Source organism: Pomacea canaliculata, linkage group LG3 (genome assembly GCF_003073045.1).
Source record: "Pomacea canaliculata isolate SZHN2017 linkage group LG3, ASM307304v1, whole genome shotgun sequence".
NCBI classification, from domain to species: domain Eukaryota; kingdom Metazoa; phylum Mollusca; class Gastropoda; order Architaenioglossa; family Ampullariidae; genus Pomacea; species Pomacea canaliculata.
Genome location: NC_037592.1, coordinates 40,412,592 through 40,429,796, shown reverse-complemented (window position 1 = coordinate 40,429,796; position 17,205 = coordinate 40,412,592). Strand labels below are relative to the sequence as shown.

The 17,205-nt window shown below is 39.6% G+C and overlaps 2 protein-coding genes across 3 annotated transcripts; one reads left to right on the top strand and one right to left on the bottom strand.

Moving 5' to 3' along the window:
- Nucleotides 1-1,067: 1,067 nt before the first annotated feature.
- Nucleotides 1,068-7,690, bottom strand: LOC112558757 (tankyrase-like). Of its 2 annotated transcripts, XM_025229403.1 has the most exons (7): nucleotides 7,591-7,690; nucleotides 6,127-6,244; nucleotides 5,306-5,475; nucleotides 4,726-4,893; nucleotides 2,925-3,119; nucleotides 2,040-2,193; nucleotides 1,068-1,712 (listed from the first exon to the last, which is right to left on the bottom strand). In XM_025229403.1, exons 2-7 carry the CDS (start codon nucleotides 6,140-6,142, stop codon nucleotides 1,447-1,449), a joined length of 969 nt encoding a protein of 322 aa, XP_025085188.1. In that variant the 5' UTR covers nucleotides 6,143-6,244; nucleotides 7,591-7,690; the 3' UTR covers nucleotides 1,068-1,446. The 2 variants fall into 2 exon arrangements, with proteins under 2 accessions (XP_025085188.1, XP_025085189.1); XM_025229404.1 differs by lacking the exon at nucleotides 4,726-4,893.
- Nucleotides 7,691-11,042: 3,352 nt separating this feature from the next.
- On the top strand, nucleotides 11,043-12,529 carry LOC112560733. Its single transcript, XM_025232758.1, has 2 exons — nucleotides 11,043-11,176; nucleotides 11,498-12,529. Exon 2 carries the CDS (start codon nucleotides 11,539-11,541, stop codon nucleotides 12,121-12,123), a length of 585 nt encoding a protein of 194 aa, XP_025088543.1. The 5' UTR covers nucleotides 11,043-11,176; nucleotides 11,498-11,538; the 3' UTR covers nucleotides 12,124-12,529.
- The last annotated feature ends 4,676 nt before the right edge of the window (nucleotides 12,530-17,205 follow it).

The window sequence follows — 17,205 nt, the reverse complement described above, 5'->3', positions numbered from 1 at the left end:
GTCCGCTGGCGAGGAGATGTTGCGGCCCTATGCTCCTCGAGGAGTAACAAGGAATAAATTAAACATGCATGTATGTACGTACACGTGTGCACACGCACACACACACACAATGGTGGTAGAAGTGTAACTTCTAGTTATCTTTAGATCCCACCACCCATAGTTATTATCGTTTCAAATTATTTCTTCCTCTAAAGTATAACTTCGTCCTTCCTGCCATCTGTGCTGTCTACAGCTCCACAACGCAGACAACAGCCAACCCTCTTCACTTTGTGAATTTATAGTTAAACTTTCGTCAGGGGGGACATTTCGTAAGTCTTTCTCATGTCTAGGGATACTTATTCTTACTCAGGCCTCGAGACTGTCTGGCATCTCCTTCCTTCCCCATGACTACTTAGGTCTGGCCTCGTGACTATACTTAGGTCTGGCCTCGTGACTATACTTAGGTCTGGCCTCGTGACTATACTTAGGTCTGGCCTCGTGACTATACTTAGGTCTGGCCTCGCTGATGTTAGGCGTCAGCTTCCCTGGAACGTCAGGCATCTGACAGAGTGCTGCAGCATCCTGTGTTGATGACCTGTGTGAGGTCATTTCTGGGAAACAACCTTAGCCAACGTTTCTAGTGAATGTTCTCGCACTGCTGACACCTACACCAGTAGACAGACAATTACAACAACGTACATTCTATAGTACCCTCTCTTTTGTTACAAATGCTTTCGTGATTACTGGAGATAGTTTGAGAAGTGAAAGGTAGCTTTGTTTAGTCGTACTAGACTGTGTACATAAACTGTGTGATTGCTGCTTATCAAGAGCGACATTTGCATTTAGCAGTTGAGTGGTTTGAATACAACTGTACTCGTATCCTGACATACACATCTAAAAGAAATGTTCTTCTTGTCTGTAATTAGCGAACCATGTTATCTTTGGGGAAGTTCTGAGCAGGATTGCCTTGACATGCCTACATTTTTGTTTTTCTTAAAGTGTCTGAATAGCCTCCTTCACACTATAAAATATATGGTCAATGATAGATTCATTGTTACCCTTGCAGTGAAAGACATCTCTCAGGCAGCTACTCTGGAGGAATATAAGTAAACAGATGACGATAATATTTCTCGACACACTTCTGTGAAGATACACATTGACACGGTTCTTGTTTCGGCAAAACGCAGAACTCCACAACATCACAGACTAAACTTTCTATGTAGGAGATGACCTAAGCTCTATAATCTTAAATATTAACATAGAACCTTCAAACATAATGATTTATTAATATATGCAGAAAAATATTCCATCAATAACAAAGAATCATTTGTTTAGTTTTTGCTTGTCTTTTGTCCTGTATAGTTTTCAAACATTACAAGTAACTCCTGTCTTGAATAATTGCGAATTGCGTGGCGCATATAACACTACCCGACATAATGCTTGTCCCTTGCTGCCTAAATGATGACATCACACCCTATTGTATGTAATGAAGTATTCAGGGTAGCACATGCTACCGTCATAAACAACGAATTCGCGGAAAATCCTGCCAGCATCATCGATAACGGAATCAAAATGGTGTGGATGGTCGCAAGAGCAGAGGTCCTTGAAACACCTCTTGCATGGCGGACGTTTGAACTTGTCAGGGTCAGAACTGGTGTTGATGAAAGGGTTGCCCAACACCACTCGCACCAACACCATTGTTTTCTCCCCAGAGGTTCTCTGGTGCTTATTATCTGAAAAAAATGTAAGTTTTTTACCTGTTTCAATGCATCTTTGTCAAAGTGACTATGAGAAATCGCCTTATAAAAGTAGCTGAATGTTAAATATAATATTTCTCAATAACAAAAACGCTTGGTAGCATGTATAGCTCATTCAATGGTAGGTTCCCCCATAATACAATATAGCCTAAACAGATTTAAACAGTTGATATGCAGCTTCTGTTCTAATTATTCATTAAACATGCTTACAAAAGTAACTTCTCTGCCAATCATCTATTGAACTTGCATATAAAAGTAACATAAGAAGCATAAATATGACAGAAATAAAAGTTATATTTGTACCTGTGTACTGATCGGCTTTGGTCGGACTTTCTGCAAAGTAGATACCCTGTCCGAGCATGGCTTTGTCACTGGTTAAACGACTGTCTAGTCCAGTGTTCATTATATTCTTGATGTTTTCCTGTTTGGTTCCATGGAAAAGGTAGTGTTCATTGGCCTGAAATTACACTTTAGTTTAAAAGTAACGCCAGAGGTTAAAAGTAATTAGTGAAAAGCATTTGAATATTAATCTCCAGTTAAACACTTGAATCTCTGTGAATATTCTTTAACTTAGAGAATGACTGCGATAAGTTCTGGAGGTGTATAAGGGGGGCCAGTTAAAATCTGACTGTACTCGCTCATATTAGAGAATTAGCTGTCACAACCCTTGCGATACTGTTGTGTGCAATGTCATGACAGCAAGTGTTTGTGTGACCATGATCGCTGTACAGGTGTATGATTAGGACAAGTACACGAGACTGGTGTGAGGAGACTGATTATACTAACAGAACAGACTGCTCTCTGTTTGATGTGAGAAAGCAATGCAAACTATCAGTAAGGACTGAAACAGTAGCGGACAAACACGCAAACACTTTGCTAATACATTAAACGCATAATTTAATGTCTGACGTGTCATAAGACAATGAAGGCGCTCTGTTTTTTTCTCTCTCTCTCACACACACACACACTTTGGGATGTACACAATGTTTCATAATAACTCACCCAGTGTTAACCATAATTACTGATAAGAGAAAATCTAAATAAATCGATAATAAATGCCCAATAAAGTTTAAAAAATACAAAACTTTACTCACGACACCTACTGAAACATGTAAATATTAAAAGAGAACGATTTTATGGTGTTTAAATGACTTTCTTCCAAGTAACAGAACCGTCATTCACTCTGACCTCAAATGGATAAATCTGTCGACGAAGAGGACTTTCTCGTGGTACACTTTCTGTTGTCTGTACAGGACCTGAGGATCCCGGCAACTTGACTATTGGCCGGAAGTAGGTATAGCCATGACTGTGATAAATCATTTCTCGACGATGATTGTACTGGTTCCACAGACCAGGGTTCTCCAGTCGCTCGACTTTCACAACCTGAAAATTGAACGATTTATGTAAATCTTTAATTCTACATAATATTTATGAAAGAGAAATAAGCTTAAATAAATGACACCACACACTGATAGTAACATTCAGAATGTGAGCTTCACATTTTTAGTCACCTAGGTATACATGAAATCATCTATTTTTTTTATAAATAAAACCATAAGAAGAAACTAGTAATAAAATGGTCATCAAAAGTTCAAAACTAATAATTGTAGCACTAGTGCGCAGTTACTAATTATCAGTGGTCGTAAAAGATATTAATTACACACTTGCAGTGCGTTAAATATATGTATCATTTTTGCATAAATAATGTCTAAGCCTATTTGTTCTGTTTTATATTTCCTCCCGCATTTTCACTTTCAAAAATTATGTATGACAAACAAATCTAAAAATTAAACTCATGACATCTACACAACTGCCATGATAAGTATTTTTAATAATCTAAGTTATATGAGTCACATAGTAAGTTAATAAAACAAACTTTAGCTTAATTTATCTTGTGTCAACACTTTCTATAAGACATTTTCTCTAGGGCACCTAGTATGTAAGTCCTAATTTAATTCTCACTCGAGAACAGTTGTATGTTCAACGGCAAGCCTAGTACCCAGTGAATGCTTGTTTTATCAAGAAAATTTTAATGAAAATTACATAGGGAGGACATCGTTAGTCTCGGCAAAGATGCGAACGGAGATGAGGTAGCAGCTAACGACAGCTCCGACCACTTCCTTGAGTATGAGGAAGACAACTTTATGCTGACGTTTGGTTTCCTCCCTTCTTTACCTGAGTTTTTCATTCCTCATTCTCCACGAGGCTGGGCGTCGTACCTGTGCCAGTCCCACAGTGGGCCGATGTCTACCTCATGTGTCAGTGTTTGTTTTCAGCTGGACACTCTGGACACTGGACTGATGTGCTGACTTTCCAATAGAAGTTCTACTTCTCTCAGTTATGTCTATGGTTCAGCTCCAAAACACACTTTTCCCTGTCCTCACCCTGGTGCTTGTCTAAGTAGCGCCTAGTCGTTGTTTCGGGCATCGACCAATCCATCATGATATTCTTCCTGCATTACCTAATCATGGTCTGAACTCTGTTATCCACGGAGTGCCGCCAGCTCCTTTCCAAGCGACTCCACAGCCGACACTCATCAGACAATGACTGCCTTGGTCGCAAACACGGAGACACCGGGCCCACTTTCATCGGAGAAAATCTTTGCCTATAATGTTGCTATTTACATTAAAAAAAGGTTAGTTAGGTTGTTCTTCTTAGCCTCCCTTCGAATTAAGCTTTTTTAAGACAGTCCGGCTTAGCATCAGCATTGGCAAATGCATTCAACACAACCTGAAGCTGAATGGCGATGACCCAGCAGAAGGAAACATCGACTACTGCTGGTGTAACACGTGCCCCCCTGCCATGTTGGTGTTGTCTAGATTCCACCACCAGCTCTCGGCGTAGGTTGTGGGTGTGGTCTTGGATATTCAAGCCTCTACTCATTATTCCCATTATCCTCGGAAATGAGAGCATCCGCAGTCAAAATGTAAACCTGTTGAGTGACCGCATCAAATGATGACGATGACGATGACGACAAACACATACTCACTTGAACTCCTGTATGACTCAAGCCCACCCCATCCTTTCCATGTCCCACATGCTGCTGCTGCCAAGTTGTTTTTACCAGCTGCTCCACTGCTGACATCACATCGTCTTCTACAGTATACAGCTGTCCAAGCAGGCGATTCCTTTTTTCTCGCGGTCCCTTCTTATTTAACTGGTCAAGAAAGAACATTTTTTCTACTTTATTTCGATACTTTGGCAAATCATACATGTAAGGAAACTGTCTGCAGTTAAACTGGCTCACGAAAGGCCACTCTATAAAAAAGGAACTTTTTGTCCTTTTTACATGTCATGTTAATATTGTCACCAGATTGATGCTAGGTTTAAACAAATTACTTGGAGGAGACATAGCTCCATCTCGGTTTTTTTTTTTTTTTGTTGTTGTTGTTTTTTTGCTTTTGTTTCTTGGGTGTGTTGTTGTTGTTGTTGTTGTTGTATTTTTCGAAATCGATATGTGAGAACTGTTGGAGAGTGAGCGAAATAACTAGTAAAAGACCAGTTACAACGTAGCTAAGACTAAAACCAACAAAACCAGATCATTACAGTCTGTATGTGTTGACCCTGACCTTCCAGTACAAAGGAAAGTCACTCTTATCTGATAAGGATTTTCTACGTCTACATTTTCCTTTGTCTTTGGTTTCCTGAAGTTGACCAGTCAACAACTTCTCATCGGCGAAGTTCATGCTCCTACTCATCCATAGAGTTTGGTCTAGTAATAGAGAGAGCTGACGTTCATCTGCAAAAATCAACATTCGTTTATAAGAATAAATCTCGTGTGAGCACTTCTTGGTTTGCATGAAATTAAATATTAAATGGAAATTAAGCATGCGCTTGCTACATGACCAAGAATTATATAGAAAGGATTAATGCTCAAAATAATCTTATCTGGGAAAATTTAATAAATGCATAGGCATACTTATGAAACACATTTCTTTTGTTAAAATGTTACACTCCACGTCATTTATTTACTCAGGTACACAGTAAATTCAAGCGTTTTCAAAAAATATTATAAAAAAGAAACAAATGTGGTCAAGTCAAAGCTGTAATAAAAACTTAAACTGTTCAGAAGTGAACTCTTCCTATGATGTAGGCAGAGCAAAAGCTCCAAATCACTTGCCTGGCCTCTTTTACCACATAAAGCTCTCTGACTTTTCATAGCTTTGTTGAAATTCTTTAGTTTCTTAAGTTAACTGATTTGGAGAAAAAGGTCTTGTAGAGTTTCTGTTCATCAACATGAACTTCTAAAAATGTTCTGCTGCCTTTCGGTATGAGATTTCCGGAGACGTATTGCGAGAGTTTGTGTTGTAGAAATAAAAGAGACACCCCATTTTACTTGATAAGATGACTCATGCCTTTGAATGAAAGGATGAGATGGAATTTTTTCTACCTGCGTTGTCCTCCATGTTGTTAATCAATGGACTGCTTTGTATGAGCTGGTGAGTGGTGAGACCTCACAGGTGATCATAGGGAAGGTGATCAAGGATCGTTTCTCCGTACGAATGCTTCTGAGATTACAATAACAGACATTGCAATTACTGGTAATACCTAAACCTTGCAATGGAGACAACAGTCATAAAATGGTCAAAACAGTTCAAGAGGTTCTCATTGCAAAGCTTAAGTAATTTTATTTATTATATTAACGATAGATTGTTGTGATCATACTAATAAGGAAGTTTAGTAATGTAGTAATGCGGACTCTAACTTTCCCAGACGTTACAGATGTCTGCTTGACAACTGAACTGGAGAAACTTATTAACAAAAATTAAAAAGAACAAAGAAAACTTAAAGCGCTGTATACAGGAATGTGGATGGTGACCTTCCAGTGTGTATCTCCGTTCTGTTATCCACATCTTATTTTAAATACTCTTTGCGTGGGAAAGGCTGTGTGTTGTTCTAATCTTTAACATTACAGCTTTGTCACAAAATAAGCTGTTCTTGCATAAAACGTCAATTTGACCAAAAAAAACCAAATGTTTTAAGGCACGCGTGCGACATGTACACAAGCGTACACAAGCATACACACGCACACGCGTGCATACATATATTCACACAAACACACATACCACTAGCACAAAACACGCGAATATATGCACTCACTCACTACCGCCACAAAAACTCTGGAGAAAACACACAAACAAGCACGCACACACACTTCTAAAAACAGAAGCAGACCACAACACAAACATGTAGAGAACATCTGCCTGTATGTTACACTTTTCATTCTACTGCTTATGTGTAAACAAGGTGAGGATGGTCATTAAAAACTCATTAAATGTGTTTCCCTGATGTGTCACACCCAGTTATGTCACCTGATCTGTTGACGTCATCGAGGTATACTGTGGTATACAGCCACTTGTGACTGCTGTTGTACCCGATATGATCTAACCGCAAGAGCGAGAGACGACCGTCGTCTAATCAAGGACGTGAAAGAGTGCGGGGAGATGGGAGGAAGAAGTCATAAATCGGAAGCATCGTCACATTGAATCACATTTTTGTCTGCGCTCTGCCACTGCAATATGCAAGATGAAAAAAATAAGACTTCCCCTACCCCAACTCCATTTTATTGTCTCCAGTCTGTTTATAGTTTTCTTCATTTTTGCGATATTTATTAATAGACTATGTTATCCAGTACAGCCAGGGTGCAGGGCAAGGCATTTTTTGCTTCTTGTTTTTTCTACGCGTCGTACAAAAGTCGACCTGCTAGCGACGTGACCGAGATAGAGAGATAACAAAAAAGAGACGACGAATCTGTTTACTCAACAAGACGGTGACAGGGGTTATATAAACAAGGAACGCAACAATTTATCACGATACTAAAATCAACCACAATCAACGTAAAATAGCGACTAACCAGAATTCGAAAGCCACCGTCCTTTCCATCCATCTCTGGCTTGGATTGTTCGTGAACGAGACTGCTCATACTTTATATTCTGGTAAATCTGCACATGTGACATTACTCACATTACTGAAATTTTAAACTGTCATACATCCCTCTCTTTGGACAACATCGCACTAAATCTGAAATTCTGCCTGGGTTAGCTGTCATTCGCATTCACAATAAATTTTTAAGATGTCTTTTTTTCTTTTCTGTCAATCGCGTTAATATATCTTGTACCTGTTTGGCGAACAGTATTTCTACTTTGTGAGAATGCATACTTTCATGCATGTACTAATTAATTAAATAGAATGCTATAAATGAAACAAACGAGAGAAAGGGATCTTTGAAGCAACATAACAAATATATCTCTCTTGTTATCTTTCTTTCTCTCTCGTTTCAAAATATACAGGCTCAAGAAAACATGAAAAGGCTTTAAAACTATTCATAAGAATTGCGGACACTTTACTTTACTGACTTACTTCTCTTGTAATCACATATTGTTTACTTTAAGTTATAATCTGTAGTAACATATAAGACTCAGATACATGTCATGGTACATGTATTATCCTTTGCGAGTTTCTTAAGTTCTGCGTGGAGAAGGAAACGTTTGTAATCGCTGAATCCGACTGAGGATACAGTCAGCCGATGACCTTAGACAAGCCGTGACCTGTGGCGACCCACTGACTGAAGAAACTAGAGATGTTCTTTGGGACGAGAGGCATGAATACTTTTGTTCACTTACTTGATCCCGGTTAACATGCCCCTAAAAAAACTCCTTAACCTCTTTTGCATCTCGGTAATGTTGGTTTTCCCAGAAGGGGTCTGTGGTGTCGAACCTCTTCCTACTCTTACTGAAAAAGGTCAACGACACAGAAGTTAGAACTATTTGTGGATATGTTTACAGGCCTCGAGACTGGTGTCTGGCATCTCCTTCCTTCCCCATGACTGTACTTAGGTCTGGCCTCGCTGATGTTAGGCGTCACCTGGAACGTCAGGCATCTGACAGTGCTGCAGCATCCTGTGTTGATGACCTGTGTGAGGTCATTTCTGGGAAACAACCTTAGCCAACGTTTCTAGTGAATGTTCTCGCACTGCTGACACCTACACCAGTAGACAGAAAAGTAGAACAACGTACAGACTGATACCCTCTCTTTTGTTAGAATTGCTAGTAGAAGACCACAACACAAACACATCAAGCACTTCTGCCTGTATGTAAACAACGTGAGGATGTTTCTCATACTCGCTGCGTGTGTTTCCTGGAAATGACCCACCCAGCCATATCACCTGATAAGCTGTCGTCATACTGTGGTTTGTTGTGATACTGTGGTTTACATTCCTGTGTGACTGCTGATGTACCCGATATGATTTAACTGTGACAATGAGAGACGATCTTTGTCTAATCGTGGACACGGAGGAGGACTGCGGGGAGATGAGAAGAAGTCAGACAGAAATCTCAAATACCACATTGGACCACATTGTTGTCTGCTGTCTGCCGCTGCAGAATGCAAAAAGATGAAATAAAACTAAAAGAAATAAATAACTCTAGGCGATATTTAAATGGGGTGGGGCGCATAATTATCAAGAAATTACCAGCCACCCTACTCTATGTGTGCGTGGACATGTGTGAATAAGCTCTGTTGTATTTGTGTCATAAATAGCTGTTGAAAGAGTGGGAGTTTTATAATTATTTGAATTATTTCTATTTTTATTACCCAGACTTCTGGAAACCAAGGGTTATCTGTTGTGACTATGCAGTTGCCACAGACAGCTATAAAAAGTTGTCTTTATTGACGATCAGCGCCGAGTCGACATCGTTTCTTTCTGAATGTTTACTGACAGAAGTTATAGATAACATGATGATGTGTTCTTCTGATAACCGACAGAAATAGTATGGAAGCAATGAAAGGCCGATCATTACTAAATTTAACTGTATTCAGAGCGTTGATGTGTAGGCAGCACGCGTTATTTCAGCCGCCGCTATTCCTTTGTATGGGGCGGTATTCATGAAGCAAGGGTAAGTCCAGGTGATGGAATATCAAGAAAAGCATCTCGGTCTCCATAGTTACTTCCAAACCTAGCGAATACTGCGTTTTGCTACTTTACACCAAGAAATCTTTGCCACAGCTTCATAAATATGGTCGTCTGGTAACCGAAATTATTACATTAGTTTGTTTGTTTTTGTTTCTTGTCTTTTTCTAGCTCCGGTCTGTATTCTGTGCAGTTCATTATTTTATTCATCCCAGTGGAGTAAGAAGCAAACTTGGAATGCATCATGTGAATCTGCTGTCCGGGTATAACTATAAAAGTCGTCGTAATCGAGATTCGCAATAATGTTATTGTTACATTGACCGTGGCTGGTATGGTCATCGGTTGATCAACCATTAGTCAATCTTCTATCTCGAAATAAGCGAAAGATTTCATCTCAAAGACGAAAGCAAAATGTTTTCGTTTCCTTAAAATTTTTGTGGCACGCACAAGAGTTTAGATATCGAATATATGACCACTCACAACCTTATCTCAGGTAGTTACCTGTTACCAAAAATAAAAATGTAAGCACATTGTCTTTGACCATCCACAAACCTTTCATTCAAATAGTTCAACTGTGACGGTTGGAGGTACAAAAGCCTGAGCAAACTAACACTACTCCTACTTGTTAGGACCCACCATCCACAGAATAGCCGAACTGTCAGTAGATTCGAAGTACTGGAAGGCACCTTACATGGACCCTCTAGCAACTTTCGTCTAAACAATAAATTATCTATAGAGCAACAACAGGCTTGAGATGCAAAGATTGACAGATAACAAGATGAACCAGGGTACAATATTACTTTTCTTTCATTTTTCAATGTGTGCTGACGAGTAGCAGGTAAGGAGTTGTCCTCATTCCATTGACATGCAGACAGGGCCAGACTGGGGACAGACATGTCTGTCGAGTACTGCTTTCCCACTGCGCTACCAGGCACGCATGATGTTGGTGCGCGTGTTCGTCGGTTATTTCTGGGGAAGCTGGGATGCTCTCCACAAACACACTTGTTGCACACGCTGCTGGTGCCAAGTCAGCGAGAAGTGGGGCGAGGTTAAGGTGTGATGGTGTTAAAAAGAAAAGAAACTACGGCATCAAGCATGCACTTTCTCAAGCTTTTCTCAAAATTCCGTCTTTTCCGAACCTGTACCCGTTTCTCGAAAACTTCTGAAAGGTGATGGGTCTAACCTGCTCTCCTTCAGCAAAAATACCCTCTACATTATACAAAAGCTTGTATATAAAATTATTTTATGTTATAATTTTTTTATAAATTATATTATACGGATTGTGGTAATACTACTGTCACTATTGTGATTTAGAAAAATTACTATCTTAATAAGACGAGCAAACCTGTACGGGGGAGCAAACATTCATGGGGTGTTTTCGAACACTACACCGTATTACTATATAAATTCCACGATGTTCTATCGCCCTTATATCACTCGAACGCTCAACGACAACAGTCACATCAGTGAGGTCTTTGTTAACAAACTACAGCCGACACCAGACGAATCCACCATTACAAAGTCTTCAAAAGTAGGTGTAGACATTTGTCTATTTTTCACCTTATATTTCGTCAACAGTTGATATAATGTGTGTGTATTAGAAAAGAATAGCTGTATTTTGTTTGTCTACACTGTGTTTCTGTATTTTCTGCACCGAAAAGAATCACCTTTTAAAATGTCACTAGAAGAACATGGGAGGTTAGAAAAAAACCCATATATCTACCGCTGGTTTAAATAGAAACTAAAAAATATCTTTTATGATTTTACTTTATTATTTAATGTCTTCTGTTGCAAGCATACATTGTTCACTATACCATGATTAATTATAACTACATATTTATATTTCTTAAAGGTCCCTCTCAAAAGTACCATACCTTGTGAGTGCCATCTACCATGTCCAAGACAGCGACAACGGGCTGGTTGACAACGGGCAGACTGGGGTCCTCCACAGTTGTGATGTCATCAACTGAAAATCCTGCCACGCTTGTCCTTCGCCACAAAGTGAAGAATCTGCAGGAGGACACAGAATCCTATCTAAAGGACAAAATTGCAGGTTTCAAAGATAAAATTAAAGACAAATCATCTGAAGAAATCAATGAGTTTATCAGTGAGGTATTTGATGAAGCTAAAAATAAAGTGGTCCGATGTTTCGATGACATGAAAGCTGAGGTTAAGAGCCACGCTCCCAAGCCACCCAAGCGCCAAAAAGGAGAAAGTGACTATGTGTTCAAGGAAAGAGAAACGAAGTATGAGAGAGAGACTCGAGACTACAAGACCTACGTGGCAACTACTGCTTCCATCATGAGCAGTATCATGGAGGTCTTCACTGAAGTCCTCATAAAGGTCAAAGAGTTCTTCAACAAGCTGTGGACCTGGATCAAGCAATTTTTCAAAGACATTGGAGAAAAAATTGCCAGTTTCATTAAGGAGGTCAAGGAAACTATCAACGAAGGTTTGTCTAGAATATTTGGTTGGTAGATTCAGCAATCAACCTTCTTTGAATTCTTCTGTAAATTAAAGACCCTTCCTGCTTGTCCACTTTTTTTCCCTGAGGGTTGGCAAGTGCTTAACCCGACACGTGTTCATTAATACTTGCAAAAAAAGTTCTTCTACTTTGTAATTGTTGAGTATAATTTTTATTTTCTGCTGCTTCAGCTGTTGATGTGCTTGTTAAACAACCCTGGTCTTTAGTCTCTTTTCTTTCTTCGGCTTTACATTATTTTTGATCGCATAGACGAAGATATATGAATGTTTATATTTGTATCATAAACAAATTACCCTATTCTTCAAGCAGCCTGTGAATATGTTTGTCTGCTTACCTAGATATAGACACGTATACCAATAATCCATTTATCTGGACATAAAATAAAACACTTGGAGACGATGTCATCGTTTGTATTACTCTCGTTTGAATGTACGTGTATGCACTGAAGTGAGAAAGCAAACTGTAATCTTCATCCGCTGATTTATTATAGAATAAAAGTGATCTGTGTAATAACTCACTTATCCTTTAAGAGAAAATAAATAGGTCGTGCAAACAGACGAGACTGTTCAGTCCCTCACTCTGGTGATGGAAACCTTCTCCAGGCATCAGCGACAAAATGTAGTAGGAGGAGGTGAACCAATGGGTTTTGTTATCTTCGATCTTCCTTAGATAACAAACATATTGACGACCTAAGTTTCTTAGTTTACCACTTCTGTGTGAAGGTTACACCTCTGACTCTTGTCTAGACCGAATCCATTCAAATTAATGGTTAAAAAAAGCATCTGGGATAAAATCCGTTTTTGGCTGTTGTGGGTTGCTCTTAATCAATGATAAATTAAAAGTATCTAAAATCTCTTCCTAAGCAAAAGGTTTAAGTATTCTAAAATAATATAAAATAATACTCTTATAGCAGTAATACTATTTAGAAGGAGTGAACATTTTTGTAAAAATCAAAACATTAAAATATTCTTAAAATCAGCTTAAAGTTTCATATCTTTGATAATTATGGTATCTAGACGTATCAGTATTTATCAAAATATTATTTGGCAATAAAGTACTGGGAGAACTTTTTTACTTTTCTTTATATCTTTAGTCTTTCTTCATATTTCCGTTGGACATCTATCACGTCAGCTTTTTCTTATCATGTTATCAAATTAATCTTAACTCAAATTCATTGTTGATTATGGCTGGACGAAGACGGTAACCAACCACATAATTTATATCCACATTCATGACTCGGAACAGCGATCCTTGCTAACGCCTCGAGAGGACCGGAGCTTCATCCCTTCATCTCTTCGTCATCTGCAGAGTTAGATAAGCTCTCGCTGATGTCTGGAGTCAGTCTCGGGATTTCCCGAAAACCTTTTGGCATCTGACTGAGTGCTGCACGTCATGAGGTCAAAACTGTGTGACCTATTTCTGGGAAACAACCCTGCTGAGCGGTTCTGATTTTCTTACCCTTTTACTAGATGTACACTTCGCAGATTTTCTATTCAACGTAACCAGACATTTATAAAAAAGAAAAAGTGTACATAAACTATATGTTACATATTCACTGGTCAAAACTCCCTGTAAAATCAGAAAACGTCGTTCTTTGTACATTTCTAACTTTCCTTCCACAATATCTTTGTTCTATAATTAAGAAGTTTTTCAATTTTCTTTCCTTAGATGGGGAGCATGATGTAAACAGAAATAACTTTGCTTATACTGTTATCCTCGTAAATAAAGAGTTTTCATTAGTGATTTGTCTCTCTCACTCTTTTACTCTGTGATGGTATTTGTGTGTTTGTATGAGAGAGAAAGAGAGAGAAGAGAGAGTAAGAGGAATATATTTATTATCAGACGAAATTCTTTTCGTCAGCCAACATCTAGTTTAGGTCAACATTTTATGTCATGTTTTATTCATACAATTTGGCTACATAACGACTACTTACTTATTTTCTCCTTTATAAAATGTCAATAAAATTTAGAGATTGAAGAAAACATAAATTGACTAAAGCGTAAACCATTCGTGAGAGTTGAGCACATTGTACACTTTATTTTGCTTGATAAGCTCTGTTATAATCATAAATTGTTCACTCCTAAATTGCACTCACTCACTCACTCACTCACTCACTCTTTTGATTTGTCACTGTCAGATTTGAACACACCACCTTTCAGTCTTCAGACCTCGTCGGTAGCCACCAGGCTATACAGCCGTTACCAACTAACGTGTCTAAAGTTCGTGAAAAAGTCAAGTTCGCCGTTTACAACAATGAACAAATCCGCTGAACCGACACGCACACGCCCCAGAACCGGTGACGTCATCGACAACGAGGCTGCTGTTAACGAAGATGACTAGTGCACGACGGACCACAAACACCCTGCTACTGTCCCCCGAGTTACCTCCAACTGCCAGGAACACACACGTCATACTCAATGGAGTGAACAAGATCGGAGTGACAGACGGCAACAACCTACCCGATCCTCTCCCCTCCAGACATCATTGTACGCGTGGTCAGAGTTGTCTGCCCAGTCAATGGAGGACATCGAAAACGGACTACAGTACCCTACAAAGAACACCAACAAGAAATAAGTGACAAGATGCCTGTCCTCCACAGTTCATGACAATTGCTATCCCATAATGTCGAGGACTTTTGTGTGGACGGCAGGACACAAGCAAGACAAGGGAGAGAATAAGTTTCACTGACCCAGTGACTACGCGACACGAGGGTGTCCGTGCTAACGGTCACCAGGACACAGCACGGGACTCACCCGTGAAAATATTCACATCTTCAACTGCGACATCGAAGGTTTGCTCGTGAAAACACACTATCTTGGCTTGTACAAAGCATTAACGTGTTTGTTATTGTGTCTTACAGACATTGCTTGACGTCAGCAGTACACTGCAATGTTTCTCTGACTTCCAACGATACTTCAGTCCTGCTTCTACACTTACATCGCAAGGAAGAGCTGCCGGCCGATATCCTTGTTTTAGTAAAAAATGTATTTAATAAGTTTTTGCATAGACTGCAGTGTACGGTTGACAATTTGATTTTATTGCAATTTGACACCGGTTTAACGAGACAAGTTCTGGACTTAAACCACAGATGAAACGCAGGGTCGGAGACAGACCAGGAGGAGATCGATCCTCGGATCCGCTGGGTGGTATGGTTGCGCACTAGGAGGACAAAGAAGACTAAAAAGATAAGTGGGTTTGTGTGTGTGTGTGTGTGCTGCTTCCACCATTCTGTAAGTCTATGATCATGTTGAAGCACAGTTACATCTGGACTTACAGGCCTACCACAGAGACGTTAATATTCGAATACCACTTCTACTACCGCAGCGTTCTCATGGCAACATACTATTTCTACCTACGCATCTGGTTTTTGTAACATCATTTCTCATCTCCATCTCTTCCCCAGAAGCACATTTTCCCGAGTTCCTCGACCATCTCACCGGAACATGGAGATGAAGCTGAGTTTGTAAGGTGGCCAGTGACAAATCACTGTCATGTGACCCCCAGCTTTCATGCTCGTTTGACCAACGGTGACCTCGCCACCAGTTCTGTCCATTTTCACGGTTCCTCAAAGCCCCATGGGGAGTTAATCACACCAGCGCTGTCCACACTTTCCATGTATCCTCCTCCCTGTATCTTTCCTCTTCTTCTGTCTTCTCTTCTCCACTTTCCTTATTGTTTGGGCATCGTGGTGTTGATTCCCTCTCCGATTTAAAACAAATGATATCACAGATGGTTCACCTCTTCGAAAGTGAGACGTTTGCGATTTCTTTGTGGCTGTCCAACCTTTGCAGTCAGATGTTCCGAAATGTTTGTAAAGGAGACATATACCCACGGAGCTGGCGCAATCACAAAGACATTTCTCAGCGAGAAAATCGCTCTTGGTGGAGATCAGTGGCGGGCAAACAGTTGAAATGCGCTCTGGGAGAGACAGTTTGCATCAATTCGGCATTAATGTCCTCCGCCGTCTTAACTACAAAGACAGGCTGGAAGATGTGTATGTGTGTGATGGAGGAAATGTGTATTTGTGATCACCTTTCAGAGACCGCTGGACACAGGATCTGTTTTGTCATGTGAAGTATGCTTTGCTGTGAATGTGATTTGTGAACGCTCAGGTTGTTACAGTTCTGGGCGTGTGTCTCTGCATGCGTGCGTGTGTGTGTGAGTGTGCTCTTCTTTCTCTTTTTCTTCTCTTGCTTCTGTCGTCAAGGAAGAGTTTTTGATAACTGTGGCGTTAGCTTAAAAAGTGAGAGAGAAGGGTTGTCTGAGGAAGGGTTGTATAAAGGAGGACATTGACTGTCTGACGCATTGTGCTATCGCCAAAAACCAAACAAAGCAGCAGCAGCAGCAACAACAACACAAATACATTTAGACATCATCCCTCGTCCTCGCAAGTACAATTGAATTGCTGGACATATCATGAGAAAATTTCTGTTATTTCGAACGTTTTTAATTTAAAGGTATAAACACTTGAACTTTCACCTTTTGTTTTACATGACTTTAAAGAAAGCAAATTAAATAAGGAAGAGTTTATTTTAAAGAAAACAATTTGATCCAAATCTGATGTTTTGTCTATGTCAGAAGGCTTCAAAATTTCTGTTTGTGTCGTTGTCGCGTCGAGAAAGTCAATGAAAATAGAAAGATTCGTTTGTCAAGGTAGCACAGTTGGTAGACATCTTGCCTTCTGGTTACAATGGTGCCACAGCTTCAAGCATTCGTCTTCACTAGTTTTGAAACTTTATCCTCGGGCTTTTTGGCAGTCGGCTAAATTTGTTGTCAGCGACTGTTAGTATATACATTCTGGGGCCGCCTCATTTCATTTCTTAAACAACATTCCGTGAAACACGTCTCCAACATAATTTCTTGCAGAAGTGAGCTGTATGATTTGCCCAACTTTGATTGGATTCCAGTGTAACTACATTTTCTTTGAACTTAAATTGTCATGTATAAATGTGAGTACCTTGCGTGGTATAACTGGTATATAGAAGGTATGTTTCCCCATAGCACAAAGAGGGATGTTGGGCGAGATGTTTCTAATACCTGGGTAACGTTCAGTGTAAACTACTACTTTCACTCC